The sequence below is a fragment of the Echeneis naucrates genome, chromosome 14 (assembly GCF_900963305.1).
Source record: "Echeneis naucrates chromosome 14, fEcheNa1.1, whole genome shotgun sequence".
NCBI lineage: Eukaryota > Metazoa > Chordata > Actinopteri > Carangiformes > Echeneidae > Echeneis > Echeneis naucrates.
Genome location: NC_042524.1, coordinates 14991293 through 15009649, shown reverse-complemented (window position 1 = coordinate 15009649; position 18357 = coordinate 14991293). Strand labels below are relative to the sequence as shown.

Here is an 18357-nt window from a genome sequence, read left to right as displayed (position 1 = left end):
AAAAAGATAATAGTGCAATGATGTTATGATCAAAAGCAATTACAGATAGGCAATCCTAAAATAAGCTTAAATAAAGCTGCTGCACAGATGGTGTACTTTTTGTGGGATCGGATATCCATTGATTAAATGTATTCATTCATTAACTGGGTAATAAGCAGTAGAGAAACTCTTTGACTAGCTTCCTTTAATTCTAATACTAAATTGTTTCACATGATACATGTCTCTGACCACAGAATTTCTTCAATTGTAGGTCAAAGCAAACGATTCTGACATGGGCCCGAATGGAGAAATCGAGTACACCCTTCACCAAGCCGTGGACCCAGTGCCAAAACTGTTACGCATTGATCGGTCTACTGGTATAATATATGTCAAAGGACCCCTTGATAGGGAGGAAATCAGCAGCCTGTCCTTCTATGTGATGGCTAAGGATAAGGGTCCTCAACCTAAAAGCTCCAAGACATTTGTAACGATTGAGGTGACTGACCAAAATGACAATGCTCCGGCTGTGGAGATTCGTGGGATTGGTCTTGTGACACACAGTGAAGGCGTGGCCAACATTTCAGAGGACATGCCAGTGGGAACGGCCGTGGCTTTAGTGCAAGTGTCTGACAAGGACGAGGGAGAGAATGCCGTGGTGACGTGTGTGGTTGCAGGAGATGTTCCTTTCCAGCTTCGCCCTGCCAGCGACTCCTCTAGTGACAACAAGAGGAAGTATTTTCTGCAGACCACCACACCTCTCGATTATGAAAGGGTAAAGGATTATCGAGTGGAGATTGTAGCTGTGGATTCTGGAAATCCAGCACTGTCTAGTACGAATTCATTGAAGGTGCAGGTGACTGATGTGAATGACAATTCACCAGTATTCTCCCCAACCTTATTTGAAGTTGATTTTGCAGAAGAAAACCAACCAGGGGAAAAGGTTTTGGATGTCACAGCTTCGGATGCTGACAGTGGCACGAATGCAGACCTCCTTTATAACATTGTGGCTGATTCATCCATCAAAGGTCTGTTTGAAATTGACCCAAATACAGGGGAAGTAAGAGCGCGAAGCCCGCTTGATCGTGAACATAAAGAGCGATATGAGTTCCGGGTCACAGCAGCAGATAAAGGCGCCCCTGTTCACAAAGGAACTGCAACTGTTGTAGTAAAAGTCCTTGACCGCAATGACAATGACCCCAAATTCATGCTAAGTGGCTACAGCTTTTCAGTTTTGGAAAACATGCCTCCCCTCAGCCCAGTTGGCATGGTGACAGTCCTGGATGTGGACAAAGGTGAAAATGCTCATGTTCACCTCTCCGTAGAGCCTGATGGAGGGAAGTTTGTGGTCCAAAATGGAACAGGCACCATTCTCTCCAGTATCTCATTTGATAGAGAGAAAGAAAGCAGCTACACTTTCCGCCTAAAAGCAGTGGATGGAGGAGAGCCACCAAGGTCTTCATATGTCGGTGTTACCATTAATGTTCTGGATGAAAATGACAACGATCCCGTGGTCACCAAGCCGTCCAATTCCTCTTTCAAACGCTTGTCACCTCTTGCCTCGCCAGACAGCCACGTGGAGGTGGTGGAGGCTGAAGATTTAGACAGCGGGCCGAATGCGGAGCTAGTCTTCAGTATTGCTGGCGGAAATCCTTATCAGTTATTTCGCATCTCCCCTTCCAGTGGAGAGATCACTTTAGCTAAGGAAATGACCCGGAAACATGGTGGTCTACATCGCCTAGTGGTGCGGGTGAGTGACAGGGGTAAGCCTGCACGTCACACCACTGCCCTGGTCCACATATACGTCAATGAAACCATTTCAAATGTCAGCTTAGTGGAAGCCCTTGTTGGACACAGTCTTTACACTCCACTGGACAGAGACATTGCTGGTGATCCTGACAATGGTTTCGCTGCACAGCGTAGTAACATTTTGTTTGGAAGCCTTGCTGGCGTGGCAGGTGTTGTCATGTTGATTTTGGTGGTGGTATTTATTCGACACCGCATTCAGAGAGAAACCAAGAGCGGGTATCAGGCTGGCAAAAAGGAAACCAAGGACTTGTATGCGCCTAAACAGGCACCAAAGAATGCCAAAGGCAAACGAGGGAGGAAAGGCAAACCCCAGAAGTCCCCAAAACCACTTGGCGAAGAGGAGGAAGTTAGCCTTCAAAAGAGTCTCAAGTTTAACCTTGATGGAGTCAGTGATAGCCCAAGGATACACTTACCCTTAACATATTCACCAGGAAGCCCTGATATAGGCAGGCATTACCGCTCCAACTCTCCCTTACCCTCCATCCAGCTGCAGGCTCAATCTCCCTCAGCCTCACAGAAACATCAGGCTGTTCAGGACCTGCCCGCTGCCAATACCTTTGTAGGAACAGGAGGAGATGACAACTCAACCGGCTCAGACCAGTACTCAGATTACAGCTACAAGAACAGCCAGCCGAAGTACAACAACAAACAGGTAAAGTCATATGTGTAGCTATTGCCTAGATGCAATGTCAGAGGGATGGGTGGCTGGTGTGTCACATTTGTTGAGGTAATTGGAGAATCATCTTGTATATATTACAACAGCTTACAGTGGAAAAACTCTTACACAGTACATTGTCAGTCACAGTAATATGTCATCATTATATTAAAAGTCGTTTACATGGGACGGAATTTGAAAAATTGGAATGACTTTAGATATTGTTGTGCCATCAATACTGCAAATTGGTACTTATACATTTATTGCAGAAACGCTTCTGTCACTTCTGTCCATAATTGAATTCTCTGCTGAACAGCATATAATGTGTCAGATGACAGGAGAGATGAAATGTTCACTCCCATTTAAAATTGTAGTTACCACTCTAAACTTTCTGTAGTGACGCGGACAACATTTATAAGCTTGGGAATAGTATAATTGTGATAAATAGATAGGGTATAGTATCTGTCTAGTATTTGCATATCAGCTGCAGTGACATGCTGTCTCATTGTTTTGGTCTCATTTCACTTTGGAGGTGGAAATTGGCTGCACGAAGAAGGATGCTGAAAAAATCTCTTGACTTCAGCTCTGTCTTTGTGTAGCGCACAACAAGAGAAACTTGGACTGCCATTCGCAAATATAAAAATATTTTTCACCTGTTTGGCAGAGGAGTTGAGCAAGGAGAGTTCATTTCTCAGCAACTTATTTCTGTTCTTCTGCCTGACCTCTGGTGTTCTGATCTCTGCAGGTCACTTGCTCTTATCTCCCTGCTCCTTATGCTCTTATCTCCTCTTATCCGTACAACATTTGGCCAGGTTTGAATCGCCATGGAAACACAAATATTAATAGACTGAGAGGGGATTACGACCAAAAAATGTTTTTGAAGGTCTCAGGATAGGAAGCTAGTGTGTCTCTAGGTTTCTGTGTCATCTGCAAGAACGAATGTAATTGGGACTAAATGAGCGCAGAAGTGTACGTGTGCCTGTGTGCAGGGGGATAAGACAGACTACCCTAATCCTTGAAAAGTCCAACATTGTGTGCAGAACTACATAATGTCCAGATATCATGATCCCATCAGTGCATTAAGACAACTGCACAGGCTACTGTATTTCTTTTCTGTTCTCTTTATCAAGAGCAGTAATTACTGTCCTCAGCATGAGAAAAAATACTCAGTGTCAGTGGGAGTGAAAAACAGTATTACATAATTTCAAAGTACCTTCCAAACCCAAAGACTGCCCACTGCAGGGGCTCTCCCTCTCAAACAAATGCAGTGCATCCCCATAAAAAGTTGTTAATTATGAAAAACCGACTCTCTGAATCCAGTATTAACGGCACTGAAATATATGAATATGTTTATACATTGGCAACGATGTGTGCAAATCATTTTCATTTGAAAGGAGCCGACAAGGGCTTCCATTTAATACGGCAGTCTAAATATATATATAGAGTTTGAGTTGACGTTGCAGATGATGTTTGCCAAATCAAAATTTGCTTAAATGGAAGTGGAAAATATGCCACTGAGTTCTGAACATGTGTAGGTGACACATTTTCTGAGGAGATATCTTCAGAGCCAGTCTCACAGTTGGCTGGCCGCTAGTTTCAGCAGATGCTCGATGACAGCTTAGGTGATCACAAGCCTTTTGTGGGTGGAGTCAGTTTAGAGAACAGTCACCACTGTCTCCTTGATGGACAACATAAGGGACCAAAATGACTGCAAGCCACAGGGTGTACCTGGGTATTTGTGTGTACTGCCAATCTCCCCGTGTGGGTGTAGATTTGTTGCTTATTAGAAGAGTGTTAATTGTAACTCTGGCGCAGATGTAGGCTCTCCGCTTATGACATTGTTTTTGTGGTATCTCAATATGATAACGTGGATGCATGCGAGACAGGATTCAGGTGATTGACAGACTTTCTAAAAACACGGACAGATGTTGGAGCTCATGTGACATACCTCAGCAGATGTTGTCTCATGTATGGCAACCCCTCCCACATCAGGAAGAACAGATTGACCAAAATATATAAATAAAGTAACTGCCAAATGATGTGACAGATGTAAAGTGGTGCCCTTGCTTTAATTAGCTGCGCTGCTCTTGACAATGGCCTTTCTTAGGCAGTGTTGCACAACATGCAGAGAATGGACCGGTACCATCGCACCTCGCTGCTGAAAACAATACTATGCCCCATTTTAAAAGTTATGGCACTTTAAGAAACACCGTGTTTAGTATTTCCACTGGGTTGGTTGATGTGCAACGTTGGAGGAGAATGTGCTCTGCTTCCATTCCCCGCAGACACACCAACCTTTTTTTTTTTTTTGCTCCTCTCATATGCACACTGCAGCTTTCATGGTGACAGGACAAGAGGCATGGCTGCAAATATAAGTGGTCTTGCTGACCATCCACAGCTTGGCAACAAAGCAGACACACAAAGCGAAATGCGGCATTAATTCGCTTACATAGCCCAATTCGGGCCAAGCCCACAGACCTTGCAACGCCTGTCTATAAAATATTCTTTAAACCTATGCAGAAATTAGTAGCCAACTTGGCAAAGCATCTCACTGACAGATCTGGAGACTTTCTCAGAATTTAGGGAGTGACCAGCTTCTAAATGTGATGCATAACATGATAATGTCACGATCCCATGATCTCAAAAGTTTAACAAGTCTAATTTATTTTATGGTAATTGCATTTTTTTTCCTCTCATTTTATGAGGCTGTTAAAGACTTTATTATTTTAGCTAACTGAACAATGTTGCAAACATCTTTGTGTACTAATGAACTGTAGAGCGATGTGGAAACTGGCTTCTAATTTGACTTTATGTATCTGGCCCCAGTAGAAATTATAGACATTTATAATAAAAACTTAAACTGATCATATTTTGGACATTACCCTCTCCCACTGCTTTCAATGACTTGTAAGGGTTAGGTGTAGGTTGCTGTTGGATATGTTGTCATGAGGGCCCATGTTATGATTATTCGGATCCACACAGTCTGTACAGAGGACACTTATTGACAAATGTTTGCAATTACGTATATACATATATCCGGTTGATATGGTCGGACGCGGTACATTAGAGACACAAATATGCTAAGAGAAGTATTAAGATATATAGCAATTTGTGTGTATCTAATATTTATTTTGATATACTATGTAGCCATGTTTTCTGCATCCACTTACAGGAACTCTAGATTTATTTTTAGGCATCAACTGATTTACTGATTCACTTGCATTTTCATCAGCTCATTTTTTTCATCTTATAGAAGAGTATACACCTTGAAACACTAGCCTTGAAAACAGCCCGAGGCCAGATAGTAGAATATTTAGACTCAACAATAGCTTGTTGAGGATGCCAAAACTCGAACAGATGTTAAAGATGTTCTAATTAGATCACAGTATTATCGAAGTATATGCCAGCAATATATGCAAAGCCATATTTGGCTTGTTTTCTACACTAGGCGATAGTACTGTTATCAATCCAGAAACATTTCCATCTTCTAAGACTTAGTAGAGAGTTTTGCAGCCCTATAATAATATATAATTGCCTTAGATTAACCCACTTTGGCGCAGAATTCCTGAAATGCAGTTTCCGGTGTGTAGTATATTACAGCAGACATGCAGCCTATGAATACAGTCTAAGGCAGTTGGGCAAAAATGTCCATTACCTCACAGCAATTCAAAATGAATTTGCATTTTCCCAACCAAAAAAAAAAAAAAAGAGCGGGACAAACCAGTAAATGCCTGAAACAGACTCAGACATCCGATACCTTTAACCACAGTTGTAACCAACGGTTGTCATGTAATGTATGTGTCTTAACGCAATGGAATTCAGAACCATGGACAGCGCTTTCTGCTGCCAACTGCTCCACGGCCGCTGTGCAGATGGAGCGCCGTCGCATCGCGAGTATAAAGATGACAGGCCCATGTGTGGTTGATAGAGATGGTCTCCTGTTCTCTGTGGTCCTTTAGTCAACACTCCTTAGAATGTTAACACACCAATTTGAATGTGTGAAATGCGAAATTGAAAGGAGCTGCAATTTAAGGATAGGTGGTGAAAGCCTACCAACAGCCGGAAAATCAAAAAAGAAATGAACAATTTTTTTCGCCGCAATTTCAACCGCAAATCTACCATCAAACAGACACAAAATATTTTATAATTGCTTTATACAAATCAGGTAAGCTGAGGTTGTGCTGTAGTTTCCGTTTACTGAAAAAGGTCATTACTTTTTTTTTTTTTTTCATACAAGTCACACCTGTTTGGGTATTATTGTAATGAAACTGGGGATATTGGGAATTTTTCTGAAGGTCTTGGCAAGTTAAAGTATTCTCAGGTGAATGACACAAATTATTAGACGTTATTCAGCCCATGTAGACATTAACATACAGTAAAATGGGCATATTTCAAAGGAATAATCATGAGAAAAAGGCATGATGTAGAGTGTGCCACATGCAGTGTAGAATATCAGACATAGACATTGCAGATGTCCATGAATTACGAATTACATTTGAATTAATCTAAGCATTAAAATGTATCCATACAAATCAAGAATGCATACATTTGTTCATTAAAATTTTTGAAGTGCATCTGTTCAAGTAAATTCCATAATTTTTCAATTCACTTACATTTACAGTCAACATTAAGATTAATATCTTCTTTTCACGCTGCTAGACATCACATGGAAAGTTTTACATTAAAGGTCTGCACACTGCCTGCACCTATGATTTCCCCCCTTGTCACCTTTGAATGTGTGATATTGCGTGATGGTTGCTGCAGAAACCATGGACTTGCATTAGTCGTAAGAGCTGATAATTAGCCCTTTTGGGTCCTAGAGCTGGCACCTTTTTTCACACCTCGCTCTTCAGAATCCTTTGTTTAAAACGAAGCACAGTGTGACTGTTATGGACGAAGAGTCTTTGATACATGACAATCATGACTATTTCAAAAGCTGTAAATTCACTGTATGTGAACTCATGCTAGCAAAATCCATTATTTATGGAAAATGGATGAGTGTTGTTCCCCTGCAGGCTTTTCTCCTTTCTTGTCCACAGTTGATTCTTAGAGCAGAAAAGTGGGTAGAGTGAGTCAGCCTGAGTCTTAATTAACCTGCTTCTTTGTTAAGCAGGGCCCACACTTTGTGAACTTTAGGCATCCCTTTGAGCCGGGATTGGTCCAATTTAGCCCAATTTTGGAGTTTGGACCCAGCAGAGGTGTAATTCAGACAAGGCCAGAGGCAAAATTCCCACATGTTTGAAAGGACTCTGAAACGATACTCTCTCATACTCCGGCGAAACCTGGAAATCACAGAAGATATGTCTGCATCTGAATCCCAGTGTAGAGTTTAGAAAGCGAGCAATGCAGGTGACTTATTCTCCCTATCTTTCCCTATCTTGGTTTCCAATCTGGCTTCCAGTATTTTTCCAATAGGTACGACACCACACACACACACACACACACACAGCACTATGGCACTAGATATTTGCCCTGGCTGATTACCCAGAAAAAGAAATCTGGAAGAAAAGTGGGGTGAAAAGTGTCGCAGGTGCTGGAATAATTTACTTTTCCTGTACTGCATCCTTTTCTTACTTTTTTAACGGTATAAAAGAAGGATTGAAGACATCGTTTGGAAATGCACATTGCATCGTACTGAAAATACTGTGTAATGTTCAGTCACCAATACTCCTGCCATTTCACACTGGGTTGTCAAACTTATTTTCATTCATATTGTGACATAAATGCTACTCAATGTTTGTCATTTCCTCAGGAAAATTCCACTTTCATTCATTCATCCTGTACTGTTTATCCGATTCTGGGTCGCGGTGCTGGAACCAATCCCAGCCAGACCCTGGACAGGTCACCAGTCCATCACAGGGCCAACACACAAAGACAATCAGCCACTCACACTCAGACCTCACCAAACAACCTAAACATGCATGTCTTTGGACGGTGCGAGGAAACAGGAGTACCCGGAGTAAAGGGCCGGGATCCAAACTCGCAACCATCTTGTTGTCGGGCAACAGTGCTGACCACTATCATTTTGACGTTTTAACTACTATCACAATTCATGATCTGAATTACAATTTGCATTCTATTTCCATTCTTGTTTTATTCTCATCTCTCCCAAAATATTCCTGTAACAGAACGAAGAAGGCCAGCCATCTAGTGATTAGGTTTTGAGGCTTGAAGCTAGTTTAATCTGCTCAAAGATGGCAAAATGGCTGACTTTTAACACAACAAGAATGCTGCAAAGAGCTTGGGGAGTCTGGAGAGAGGAAATCTAGTGCTGGAACTTCCAAATTGCATTGCTGACGTTTTCAGGTGTATTTAAACATTTTCTTTATCAATTATGAAAAAAAAATATAGAGAGAGAGAGTTTAAAGCACCAGCTGAAATACACTGGAGGAAAAATATAATTTCTGGTTTAGATATGTTGACACCCCTGACATGCAAAAAAAAACTAAAAGGCTGTAGAAGCTGGTAATGAATATATGGTACTTTGATTCAGCCTTGATGTAGGCAGGAGGCGGGATCAAACAAAGTCATAAAGATGACAAGAGGAGATTCTCAGGAGATTTGAGCAAGCAATTATTAATTGGAAATCTTGCAATATTGGAAAAGGCACATAGCATAATGTTACAGAATAATGGACATAGTGGCGTTGCTTTTCATAACTCTGTACGTCATTTCACTGTTTTCTTTCTTTTCCATTCTAAATACTGGGCTGTTTAGTCAAGCCATGCTTTCACATTCAAGTAATCTGAGGTTGGACACAGGACAGACAACAGTGAAGGCGTTTTCTTTTTAATGCCTGCAACAGGTTCGGTCAAACCCAGTTGACTTCACAGGCCAGAAGGGTGTGAACAACTGGCAGTCAGGCAAGTTGCAGGCGAACACGTATCAGGCAAATCATTAAGATTTCAGGCAGGTCCTGACAAGCCTGCAATAAGAGGAAGGGTGAAATAACTTGGCAGTGGGCGACCCTCTACAAAATTCTGCCAATATTTGCAGATGAGTGGCCGCTTGGTAGACAGGTGATAAGACTAGGTCACTGTTTCCTTCCTTTTCATTTTTCACTGTGAAATTGTGGCAAACCCCTGCAACATCATTGTAGTTGCGGTGACATGACTGAGGGCTTTAATTTGAAACTGCACACATGGGCCAGAAAGAAAATAAAAAAGAAAGCGAAAAGAAGGAAAACTAGATTATGTAAGATAGATTTTATATGACCTATTGACATCCCCTCTGCTACCAATGGCACATTACATAGATGCATCACCCAGGTAAACTCACCCTATCTCTTGGGAACTGGCCATTGGTTACTCTGGCACAAATCCCAGTAGGTCACTACATCAGGGGATGAGTGGACTGTCGAAATCAATAATGTTTTACCATCCCCGTCAGTCTCTTTACCAGCCCTCTCTGAGTGCATGTCTTTCGGGGTGCAACTCCCCTCATCCTGCCACCTGAATGCAGCAACCTCACAGCTGGGGAAAAATTTCCAAGGGTTAATGCTACGGGGGATTGCAAATGGTGGGCATGGAAGGAATGGCAAAAACAGGTGCATTATTGTCTGAAACCGAAGAGTTGAGAGAGGGAGAATATCCAGGAGGCAACATGACTCGCCGCAAAGTCTTTTTCTTTAAATACTGTGCTGTGCGATCATTTGGTTAATAATGATTGAGGGGCAACTAAAAGAGCAACAAACCTTCCCTTTCTTGACATATAATGAATTATTAACATCCTGGCGTTATTCAATCGGAGCATTTTAATGCGACAGACATAAAAGTATCTCAAATATCTTTGAGTATTTCAGAAGATTCCAATCTTAAAAGCAGCTGATTTCTGTATTGGTATTGTTCTTTATTACAACTAACTGCAACTAATTTGGGGCATTATTGACAAATTTCAAACACTCCTAATCACCAGTAATCAGACACAAGGTGATTATTTCCTGAAATTATGACCACATGCAGGTGGTTGATGACACCTGTATTATTCACAAGGCTTTCAGTGTGATGAATCGCTCCTTTTTTCAGATACCTCAAGTCATGCTGGATATTGAGGAAAAAGACAAAAATCGTTTGACAAGGAACCGCACTTTGATGGGATGTCAATCTGTCAACATCGAATCCAACGGAACATTAGCTGCCTGAAGAGGCATAAAGGAAAAGACGAAGTCACCCTGAAAGTGAGGGAAGTAATAGATTGCCAAGTTTAATTTTCCTTATTGTCTGGCTTAATTTAACACCTGGGTGTTAAGTTCGATTTTTATTTTAAATCACAAAATTAAGGTCAGATCGGCCAATGAAAGACATTTTTATTTCATTAATAATATTTTGCCTACATTTCTTTGACAATGGTCCTTCCACGCCTGCTAGTCCAGTTGGTAAGAAGTGATTCACAACATGCACTAATCGACTTCATTTAGTAAGAATGTAAAACAAAACAAATAGGTCCAGATAGGTCCGGTAACAAAATATGTAGTGCTGCATTTCAGAAAGACAGGGATCTTTACAGACATTCAGCTCAATGACAGAAATAGCTGTCTACATAACAACACCAGAACGAATTTTACCCAAACCCCAGATGTATTGATTTTTTTCTTTCACGCATAGCACTACCTTTGGAAAAGAAACTACCCTCTGAAATGCATAGAGAAACATTGTAACGGTGTTTTTGGAATGCTGCCTGGGATATCCAATACTAAATATGAAAAGTCCAGCTACAGTACTCACACATACGAGCATGGGCCAACATCTAAGATAATGAACAATTTCGTTATAATAGAATTAACAAAACATAACAAATTTGCACTTCTTTGAATATCAGTGTACTCTTATTTAGAAATCTGGAGGGCTAGTGCTCCGCCCCTGTATTTCTGCTCTGTTGCATCTATTCACTGCTATTAAAAACTGCACTAGGCAGGTAAAGATAAAGAGGCCAAAAATATTCACATAACATCCATAGACATCCTTTGAAGTGTCTTGCCAGGGTACAGAGGATGTGTGTTACCTTGAGTTACAGTAGACGGAGAGGGATGTCAGCTGTACGATCTGGCGCTGCACAGTATAAAAGATGGCACAGCTCAATAATCAAGGCTTATGCGGAAACGCTGGATGCTCACGCCGGCTGCTATACTCAGCACATTTACAATGTTCTGGCACCCTCTACGCAGCTCTCTGATACTGTCTTGTTTCATGTACACTGGTCCGGAGCGCTTAGATTTCAGGATACATCCGAATTATTCCGAGACCAATCATCTGTTAGAACTTGGAGGGCAGCAGTTTCCTTAAGTTCTCTCAACTTAATTCAAATCCTATTTGATGTATGTGATGCTCATTATCATGAAGATTCCTGGCCTTGCAACAGTGGACCAATGGAAGTGCCAGACTTATTGGCGGGTTCCAGGTAGCAGCGGAGAGAAAATTAAAAATTGACTTACCCGAAGGTTGGAGTCCATGGATCACGATGCGAAGGTTGATGCGCCCGGGTTTACATGTTTAGCACCTCAAGTGCATATCTGACAGGAGGCTGCTCATTATGGTTATAAAGTGAAAAGTGTAAATTGAACTTGTACTGAAAAACCATTAGATACATAAATTTCAAATGACTGGAATTACCATGGAAATAACATTTTATGCCACTGATTGATAGAATTTACTGCACAGGAAAGCGCCATCTATATGTCGAGTGTTCACAGAAATTTTAATGCACAGTACCTCACACCATGTTACCCAGCATCCTTATGATGACAATACAATCTTTTGTATTCTTTGCAGTGGTGAATGTGTGATGGGATTGATAAACAGAAAGTAACACTGAATTAGTTCTTGGAGTAGTTGCAGCCCTCTTAAGTTTGTAGCTGTGGGAATGTCTGCTTTACTCTCCACAAAATAAATAAGGTCTCCGAAGTGTTAGTAATTGTACCTATTTTTCTTATTTCCCTTTTTCCTCCTGTTTTATTAAAAAGGTGTAATTAACTGACATAACATGAATTGAGATGAGAGCACATATTATCAACCGAAAGGATAGTTGGAGAATTAATTTGCCAGCACTTCTCTGAGCAGATAATATTTACATGTTTCATTTCTTCAACACTTATTCAAAGTCACAGAGACATATTGATTCAAAAATGCCCCAATAAAAAAGTCTTTAACTAGAGGGATGATCAGCATGATGAGGGCAACAGAGACAGCAGAGAGCCAAATAAGTTGAATTAGCAGGCTTGCCCTAATGAGAGAACCACTCTTTGAACTAGGACAAAGGCATCGATTTCATTTGCACCTCACTCTTTGGCTGAATAATCAGAGTGGGCCCTTTGAGATTGCTTGGTCTGCGGCCTCGGTGAGGCTGGTCTGACAGGTGTTTCTAACATGCTCAGTCGTCGTGCATTAAAGAGGAGCCATTATTGCAATATGAAAAATTAACACATTTGGCATTTATATCTAGATTCCCTTTTTCCTCAGTTTCCTTGGGAAAAAAAAAAAAGCTGAAGTCTCGTAGTTATTTTCCACACACTGTTCTCTGCAGAGGCAGGTGATGATACTCTTCCTTTTTTAGCAATACATTACAAATCTTGGAAAAAGTACCAATTAAGTGTGAAACCACTGGGCTTATGCTGTTGATTTGGGTGCATGAAAAGACTAACATAGTGTGAAAATATACTTCCAGTTCACCCCTTAAAAAAAAAAAAAAGCAAAAACAACCCAACAACAACAAAAAGCCCAACAACCCAGAAAACTGATTTTACTGACATTGTTCGCCAGCTCTGGTGCAACAGGTGATGTTTCAATTGCAAAGAGAACACCTCGGAGCACGTTTTTAACAGTTAGTGGCACTTTCTGTGAACACTGCATCATATCGTGCTGGTTTAATCTTATAATTACACATTAAATAATGCAGCAGTGCATTTAATTGAAAGGCAAAAGCACTCGAGACAAACGTCTTCGTGATGAATGGCAAGAACTTTCAATCCAGATACAGCTTGGCTGTCAACTAGTTCCAGCTGCCTTGATGTCGTCAAAATTCCCAGCGTTGCTGACTTGCTCTTTGATGTAGTGAGAAAATAATTAAACCGTTGCTAGTGATCTATATACGCATCAAAAAGTAACGGTCTCTTCCTATCGATCAAGTCTGATGAAATGTCTGATGAAAAGTGAGTGGTTCACAGTGATCTGCTGTCATTTTCCTCTGGCTTATATGTATACTTTTGGCACATGGTCAGATACTGTCTTTAATGAAAAAAATAAAATAAAATGAGTAACTCCTTAAGGTAAAGCTGCGTGGAGGCTCAGCTCCCTGATGGCATTGCCTTTAGCTGCGATATTATATCAACACACATCCCAGCCTTCTTACCTTCTGCCAGGCAGATTAGTGCTTTTATCAATAAGCAGCTTAGCACCAAAGTGTCCCTCAATAATATGCCATGGTATTTTTTTTTTTCCCCTCCTCCTGCTGCTTTAACTCCTGGGCTCTTTTTGTGTCTTTTGCTCTCATACATTCTCATAACCTCACATTTCCCTCTGTTCAGCCCCTAAAATTCTCCACTTTCTTTCGTTTTATTAACCTCTGACTTGGAGAAACGGCGATACATTATGCATTCTTCTCTTCCGGTCACATTAGGAACCTAGACGGGGCCCAGGAGGCTGAGAGAGCCACATTACCATGAGACCTACTGCTCCATGAAGCCTGCAGTGCACCATAAAAACCATAAAAGTCCATTAGGGAAGTGCTCTGGCTAACAGACACCTTTAAGACCAGCCAGACACAAAGGTGCACAGTTACAGATCGGTAAAACCTAAATCGTAACTGAATTGCCGGGTTCTCCTTAGGATAGTTATTTAGAGCTTTTTGTCCGATGGCGGTCCACGTCTGAAGCATTTTTTTTTTTGGCAAATGGCTGCAAAATTGTTTCACAGGCGGTCATATACAAATAAGGCCCTGCAATCAGTGATTAACTTTAGAGTTATCCCATTAGTTTTCTATTTAACAGGACACTACGTAATGCACATTATCACAATGAATATAATTTTGCATAAACATTATTCAGCTAAAAGAGTCCCCAGCAGAGATTTTGTTACTGCCTGAAAATGCTCCTCAGCCGGTGACAGCTCTTTCACCCGCCTTCGATCGGAACAATTGCACACAGCTGTGAGGTTTCAGCATACTGCCTCTCATGTGATTAGAGCACTGCTTATTACGTTTGATGAGGCTGACCCAAATCTTCCAGAGGCAGACACATTTTTCATAGCGAGTCTGAAATTCTAAATCCTAGATCAAGTCAAAGGTGAATCTCTGACTTGGCCATAAATTGCTATTTCTGGCGCATTTTTGTGGGAAAATCTACCATTTGGTCTCTTGGGAGCTTTTCCTGGCATTTAATAAAAATTGTGAAAGCATCTCTGTGCAGTATGTACACAGCCTGTGTCAAAGCAGTGTGGTGCGTTACAGCTGCATACTTGGTTCTGGAGCTGCCTAATGTGATGAGTGGCATTAAATTAGCTTTGAGGAAACATTTTTCTTTGTTACAGACTGATGTGGGGCTATGATTAATTTCGTGTCTTCTGCGCTTTGTGAGGAATTGTGTTTTTTCTACAACAGTCACTCACAAGTCCATGCTTTCATGTTGTTGTTTTTGTCATATTGATGTAATTTAATGATTGTAACAGAGCTCATGATGAATTGACACAGGAAGGTGAAATAAATCATTTGAATTGTATTTATGTACTTAACACTTATTATACAAGACTATAACTACTTCCTGAGGTTAATGTAATGTGTCTCTATTGCTTTAGTTTTTCATTGCATGACTGCTGCTCTGAATTGAGTCATGAATTAGTCCTGTAGGATTATGCTCTATATTCGGAGGGGATACTTTATATTCTGCAAAGTTTGTCCCTAAAGGGTTACATGGCGCAGAGATCCATTCATAATCCTATAACAGAGAGGAAATTTTGTCTAAGTATCCAATTGAATGGATTCTGTCTCCAAATGCATTCCGGTATTTATATCAACATAATTATTTCCAAAACAATGTTAGTAAAATGAAGATGAACTTGAAGAGCACCCACTTGCAGTGCATTGCCTTAAGCATCAAATGTTTTATTTTAGGTTATAGGTAGTTATGCGCTCGTCATTCCTCTGCTATTTTGTATTCTTTTTATCACTGTCCCTTCTTCACACACATAATATGTTTTACAATGTCATTTGCTGACAAGCATTGTAACTGTAAGCCCTTTCATGCATGAATATTTTTAGTTAGAAGTAATGTAAATTCAAATTATTATAAATCTACAAGACTACATGCTTGACACACAAAGGCAGAAAAATCAATCAAATAGTGAGCAAAAAAAAATCTATAATAATGTGGTCTTAGGCCAAATGGCTTTAGCTATGAAAATCAAGTAGGAAGTTAGAAATAAAAATGAGGTATTATTTTATTAAAAGAGCGATGACCGGTTTGACTTAAAACCATCATCATATTATCAATAAAATGATGAAATAAATTGTAAGCGAGTGTGATCTAAGTTATCGCCTATTAAACTATAGTAATGTGGCGTGTCATTTACGTTGCTGATTGGACACCTCGAAGCTCTGATTCTTTTTAACTTATGAGAGAGAATAGAGAAGACAAAAAAAATATCCAAAGAAAATAATCTCATTAATTATGATCTGCCTGACATTTTAAATGTTACATCAGCATAGCTTTATGAGAAGTTCTCACTTTATTAGTGGACCTGCCAAGATTTTCATTAAGATTTGCAACATTGTGAGGCTATTTCAATAATGCCAAATTTTTATTTAACTGCAAAATGTTGTGACACATCCGACTCATACTGAAACCATTAAATAATTAGATTCACTTCAATTTACATTTTGATAAAACCAGAATCTCTTTGAATAAATTACTTTTTAAGTTGAAACAACTGCCAGAGCAGCTGTTGTCAACATGATAGCTCCTCACCTTTAAAGGAATAGTACATCAGTGCATCTGCACATTCATCACAGCGGACACATTTCTATGTGAATGTGAGTGGATTTCTTGCCAGCTAACAAGGTGCAATGGGGGCTAGCAGTTTCCTCCTACTCCAGCTTTTGTGCTAAGCTACGTTTAGCAGGCCACAAAGATACTTTGTACTCAGTAAAACATAAGGCTATTCGAAACAACCAACACACTCTACCCTCCACCTAACTTGCTTGCAACCTCAGTCCTGCAACTTCCAACTTTGGTCCTGGATGTTCCCATTACAGATGTGAGGACTTTCACATGTATCCCCACTGTGTGCGTTTTGTCTCCACTGCCTGGGGATGTTTGGCTCCCCTGTACACATTGTCCAGTCTTTGTCACCCAAACAACACGGCATCCTCTCAGGTGAGGGTTGATGGTATTCAGCTTGGCTTTAGGCTCTTCTGCCAGGGCTGCCAGGGTTCTTCTCTTGTTGTTTGCAGTTCAGGTGGCCCTTTGCATGAAACTGTCCACCATTTCGTGATTTTATTTTATTTATTTTTTTTGGCACGACAACTCAATGTTTCCACTGTTTGCCCCCATGGCAACTCCAAGATGTCGCATCAGTATCTAACAAAAAGTCAGAGCTGTTCCCCCGGTGTGAGATCAGTTGTGCCCTTTCAGTCCTCTTTGCCTGCACACAACTTCTTCTCCACCAAACTTGAAGACTGTGTGCAAAGTGTGCCCTATTTTGTTCTGCTGTACAGTCCATAATGTTCACCTGCTTTATTTTAGCAGATGAATTGAGGGTGAAATGCATACATAACAGAGTGACTTCAGAATGCCACCTATCGAACAAACATACAAAATAACATCATAGACATGGGCTTTGGGGTGGTTATATACAGCTACAATAACCTTTTGGTCCATTCATGAATTTTAAAATATAAATGGCAATGTGACTTGGTATAAAATAAAAGATAAAGACAGATGAATGAACCATCCATCAAAATTACTTTAATATGTAATAATAGGCAGCACTGTGGCACAGTAGTTAGTGCTGTTGCCCCACAATATGAAGGTCTCTGTTTCGGTTCCCGGCCTGGATCCTTTCTGTGCTGAGTTTGCATGTTCTCCCCGTGTCTGCGTGGGTTTCCTCCCACCGTCCACAGACATCATGTTTGGGTTAACTGGTGGCTCTAAATTGTCTGTAGTTCTGAGTGTGTGTGTGAGTGGTTGTTGGTCTCTGTCTGTCTCTGTGTGTTGGCCCCATGATGGACCAGTGACCTATCCAGGGTGTACCCCGCCCTCATCCAATGTTAGCTGGGATTGGCTCCACCACCTGAAAACGGATAAGCGGTTGAAGATGAATGAATGATTGTAAACAATGATAACATAAATCACAGTAACAAATAAAATAATGAGGAGATAATTTGTAGTGGGAAAGAAAGGAATGAACAATCACAATATGGAAGATGTTTGGCAGGAAAATAGTTTCAGTAAAAAGAAAGACATTTTCCAAAGTAAGAAATAGCATCTTTATGGAAACAGTCACGAATATTTTTATCATTAAGAACCAGAATTGCTTGTTAGATAACTGCATGAGCAGCAGAAACATCTTGTAGTTTGGCGGAGTAATTGCAGACTTACCTACACACCACAGACAGTTAAGGTTAATTACACCTCGTGATGGATGCTGAGATGTATTACCCGCCAGGAAATGAACATGCAATATGATTGCGAACTACAGCATGTTTCCTGAGCCAAAGTAGGTGCTTTTTTTTTTTTGAGAAAACATTCAACTGATAGATTTTTAGTTAGGAACCACGACTGCAGTGCTCGTTACAGGGCCCAGGTTGGGGTAGACACTCAGCCAATAAAACTTGAATGTGGAATTTTGCCTGTTATGCATCCAGGAGTGCAATATCAGCATGCTGCCTCTGCTTTTTTTGCAGGAGGTACACACACACAGAGAAAAAAGGGG

General features: G+C 40.7%; 1 protein-coding gene across 1 annotated transcript in view; it reads left to right on the top strand.

Annotated features, from left to right (window-relative positions):
- pcdh1a (protocadherin 1a) overlaps positions 1-18357 on the top strand; it is a 74105-nt gene that overhangs the window by 1712 nt on the left and 54036 nt on the right. Inside the window, exon 2 of the mRNA XM_029519880.1 lies at positions 251-2437. Within this exon, the coding sequence (XP_029375740.1) occupies positions 251-2437 (2187 nt within the window). The remainder of the gene's footprint in view (positions 1-250; positions 2438-18357) is intronic.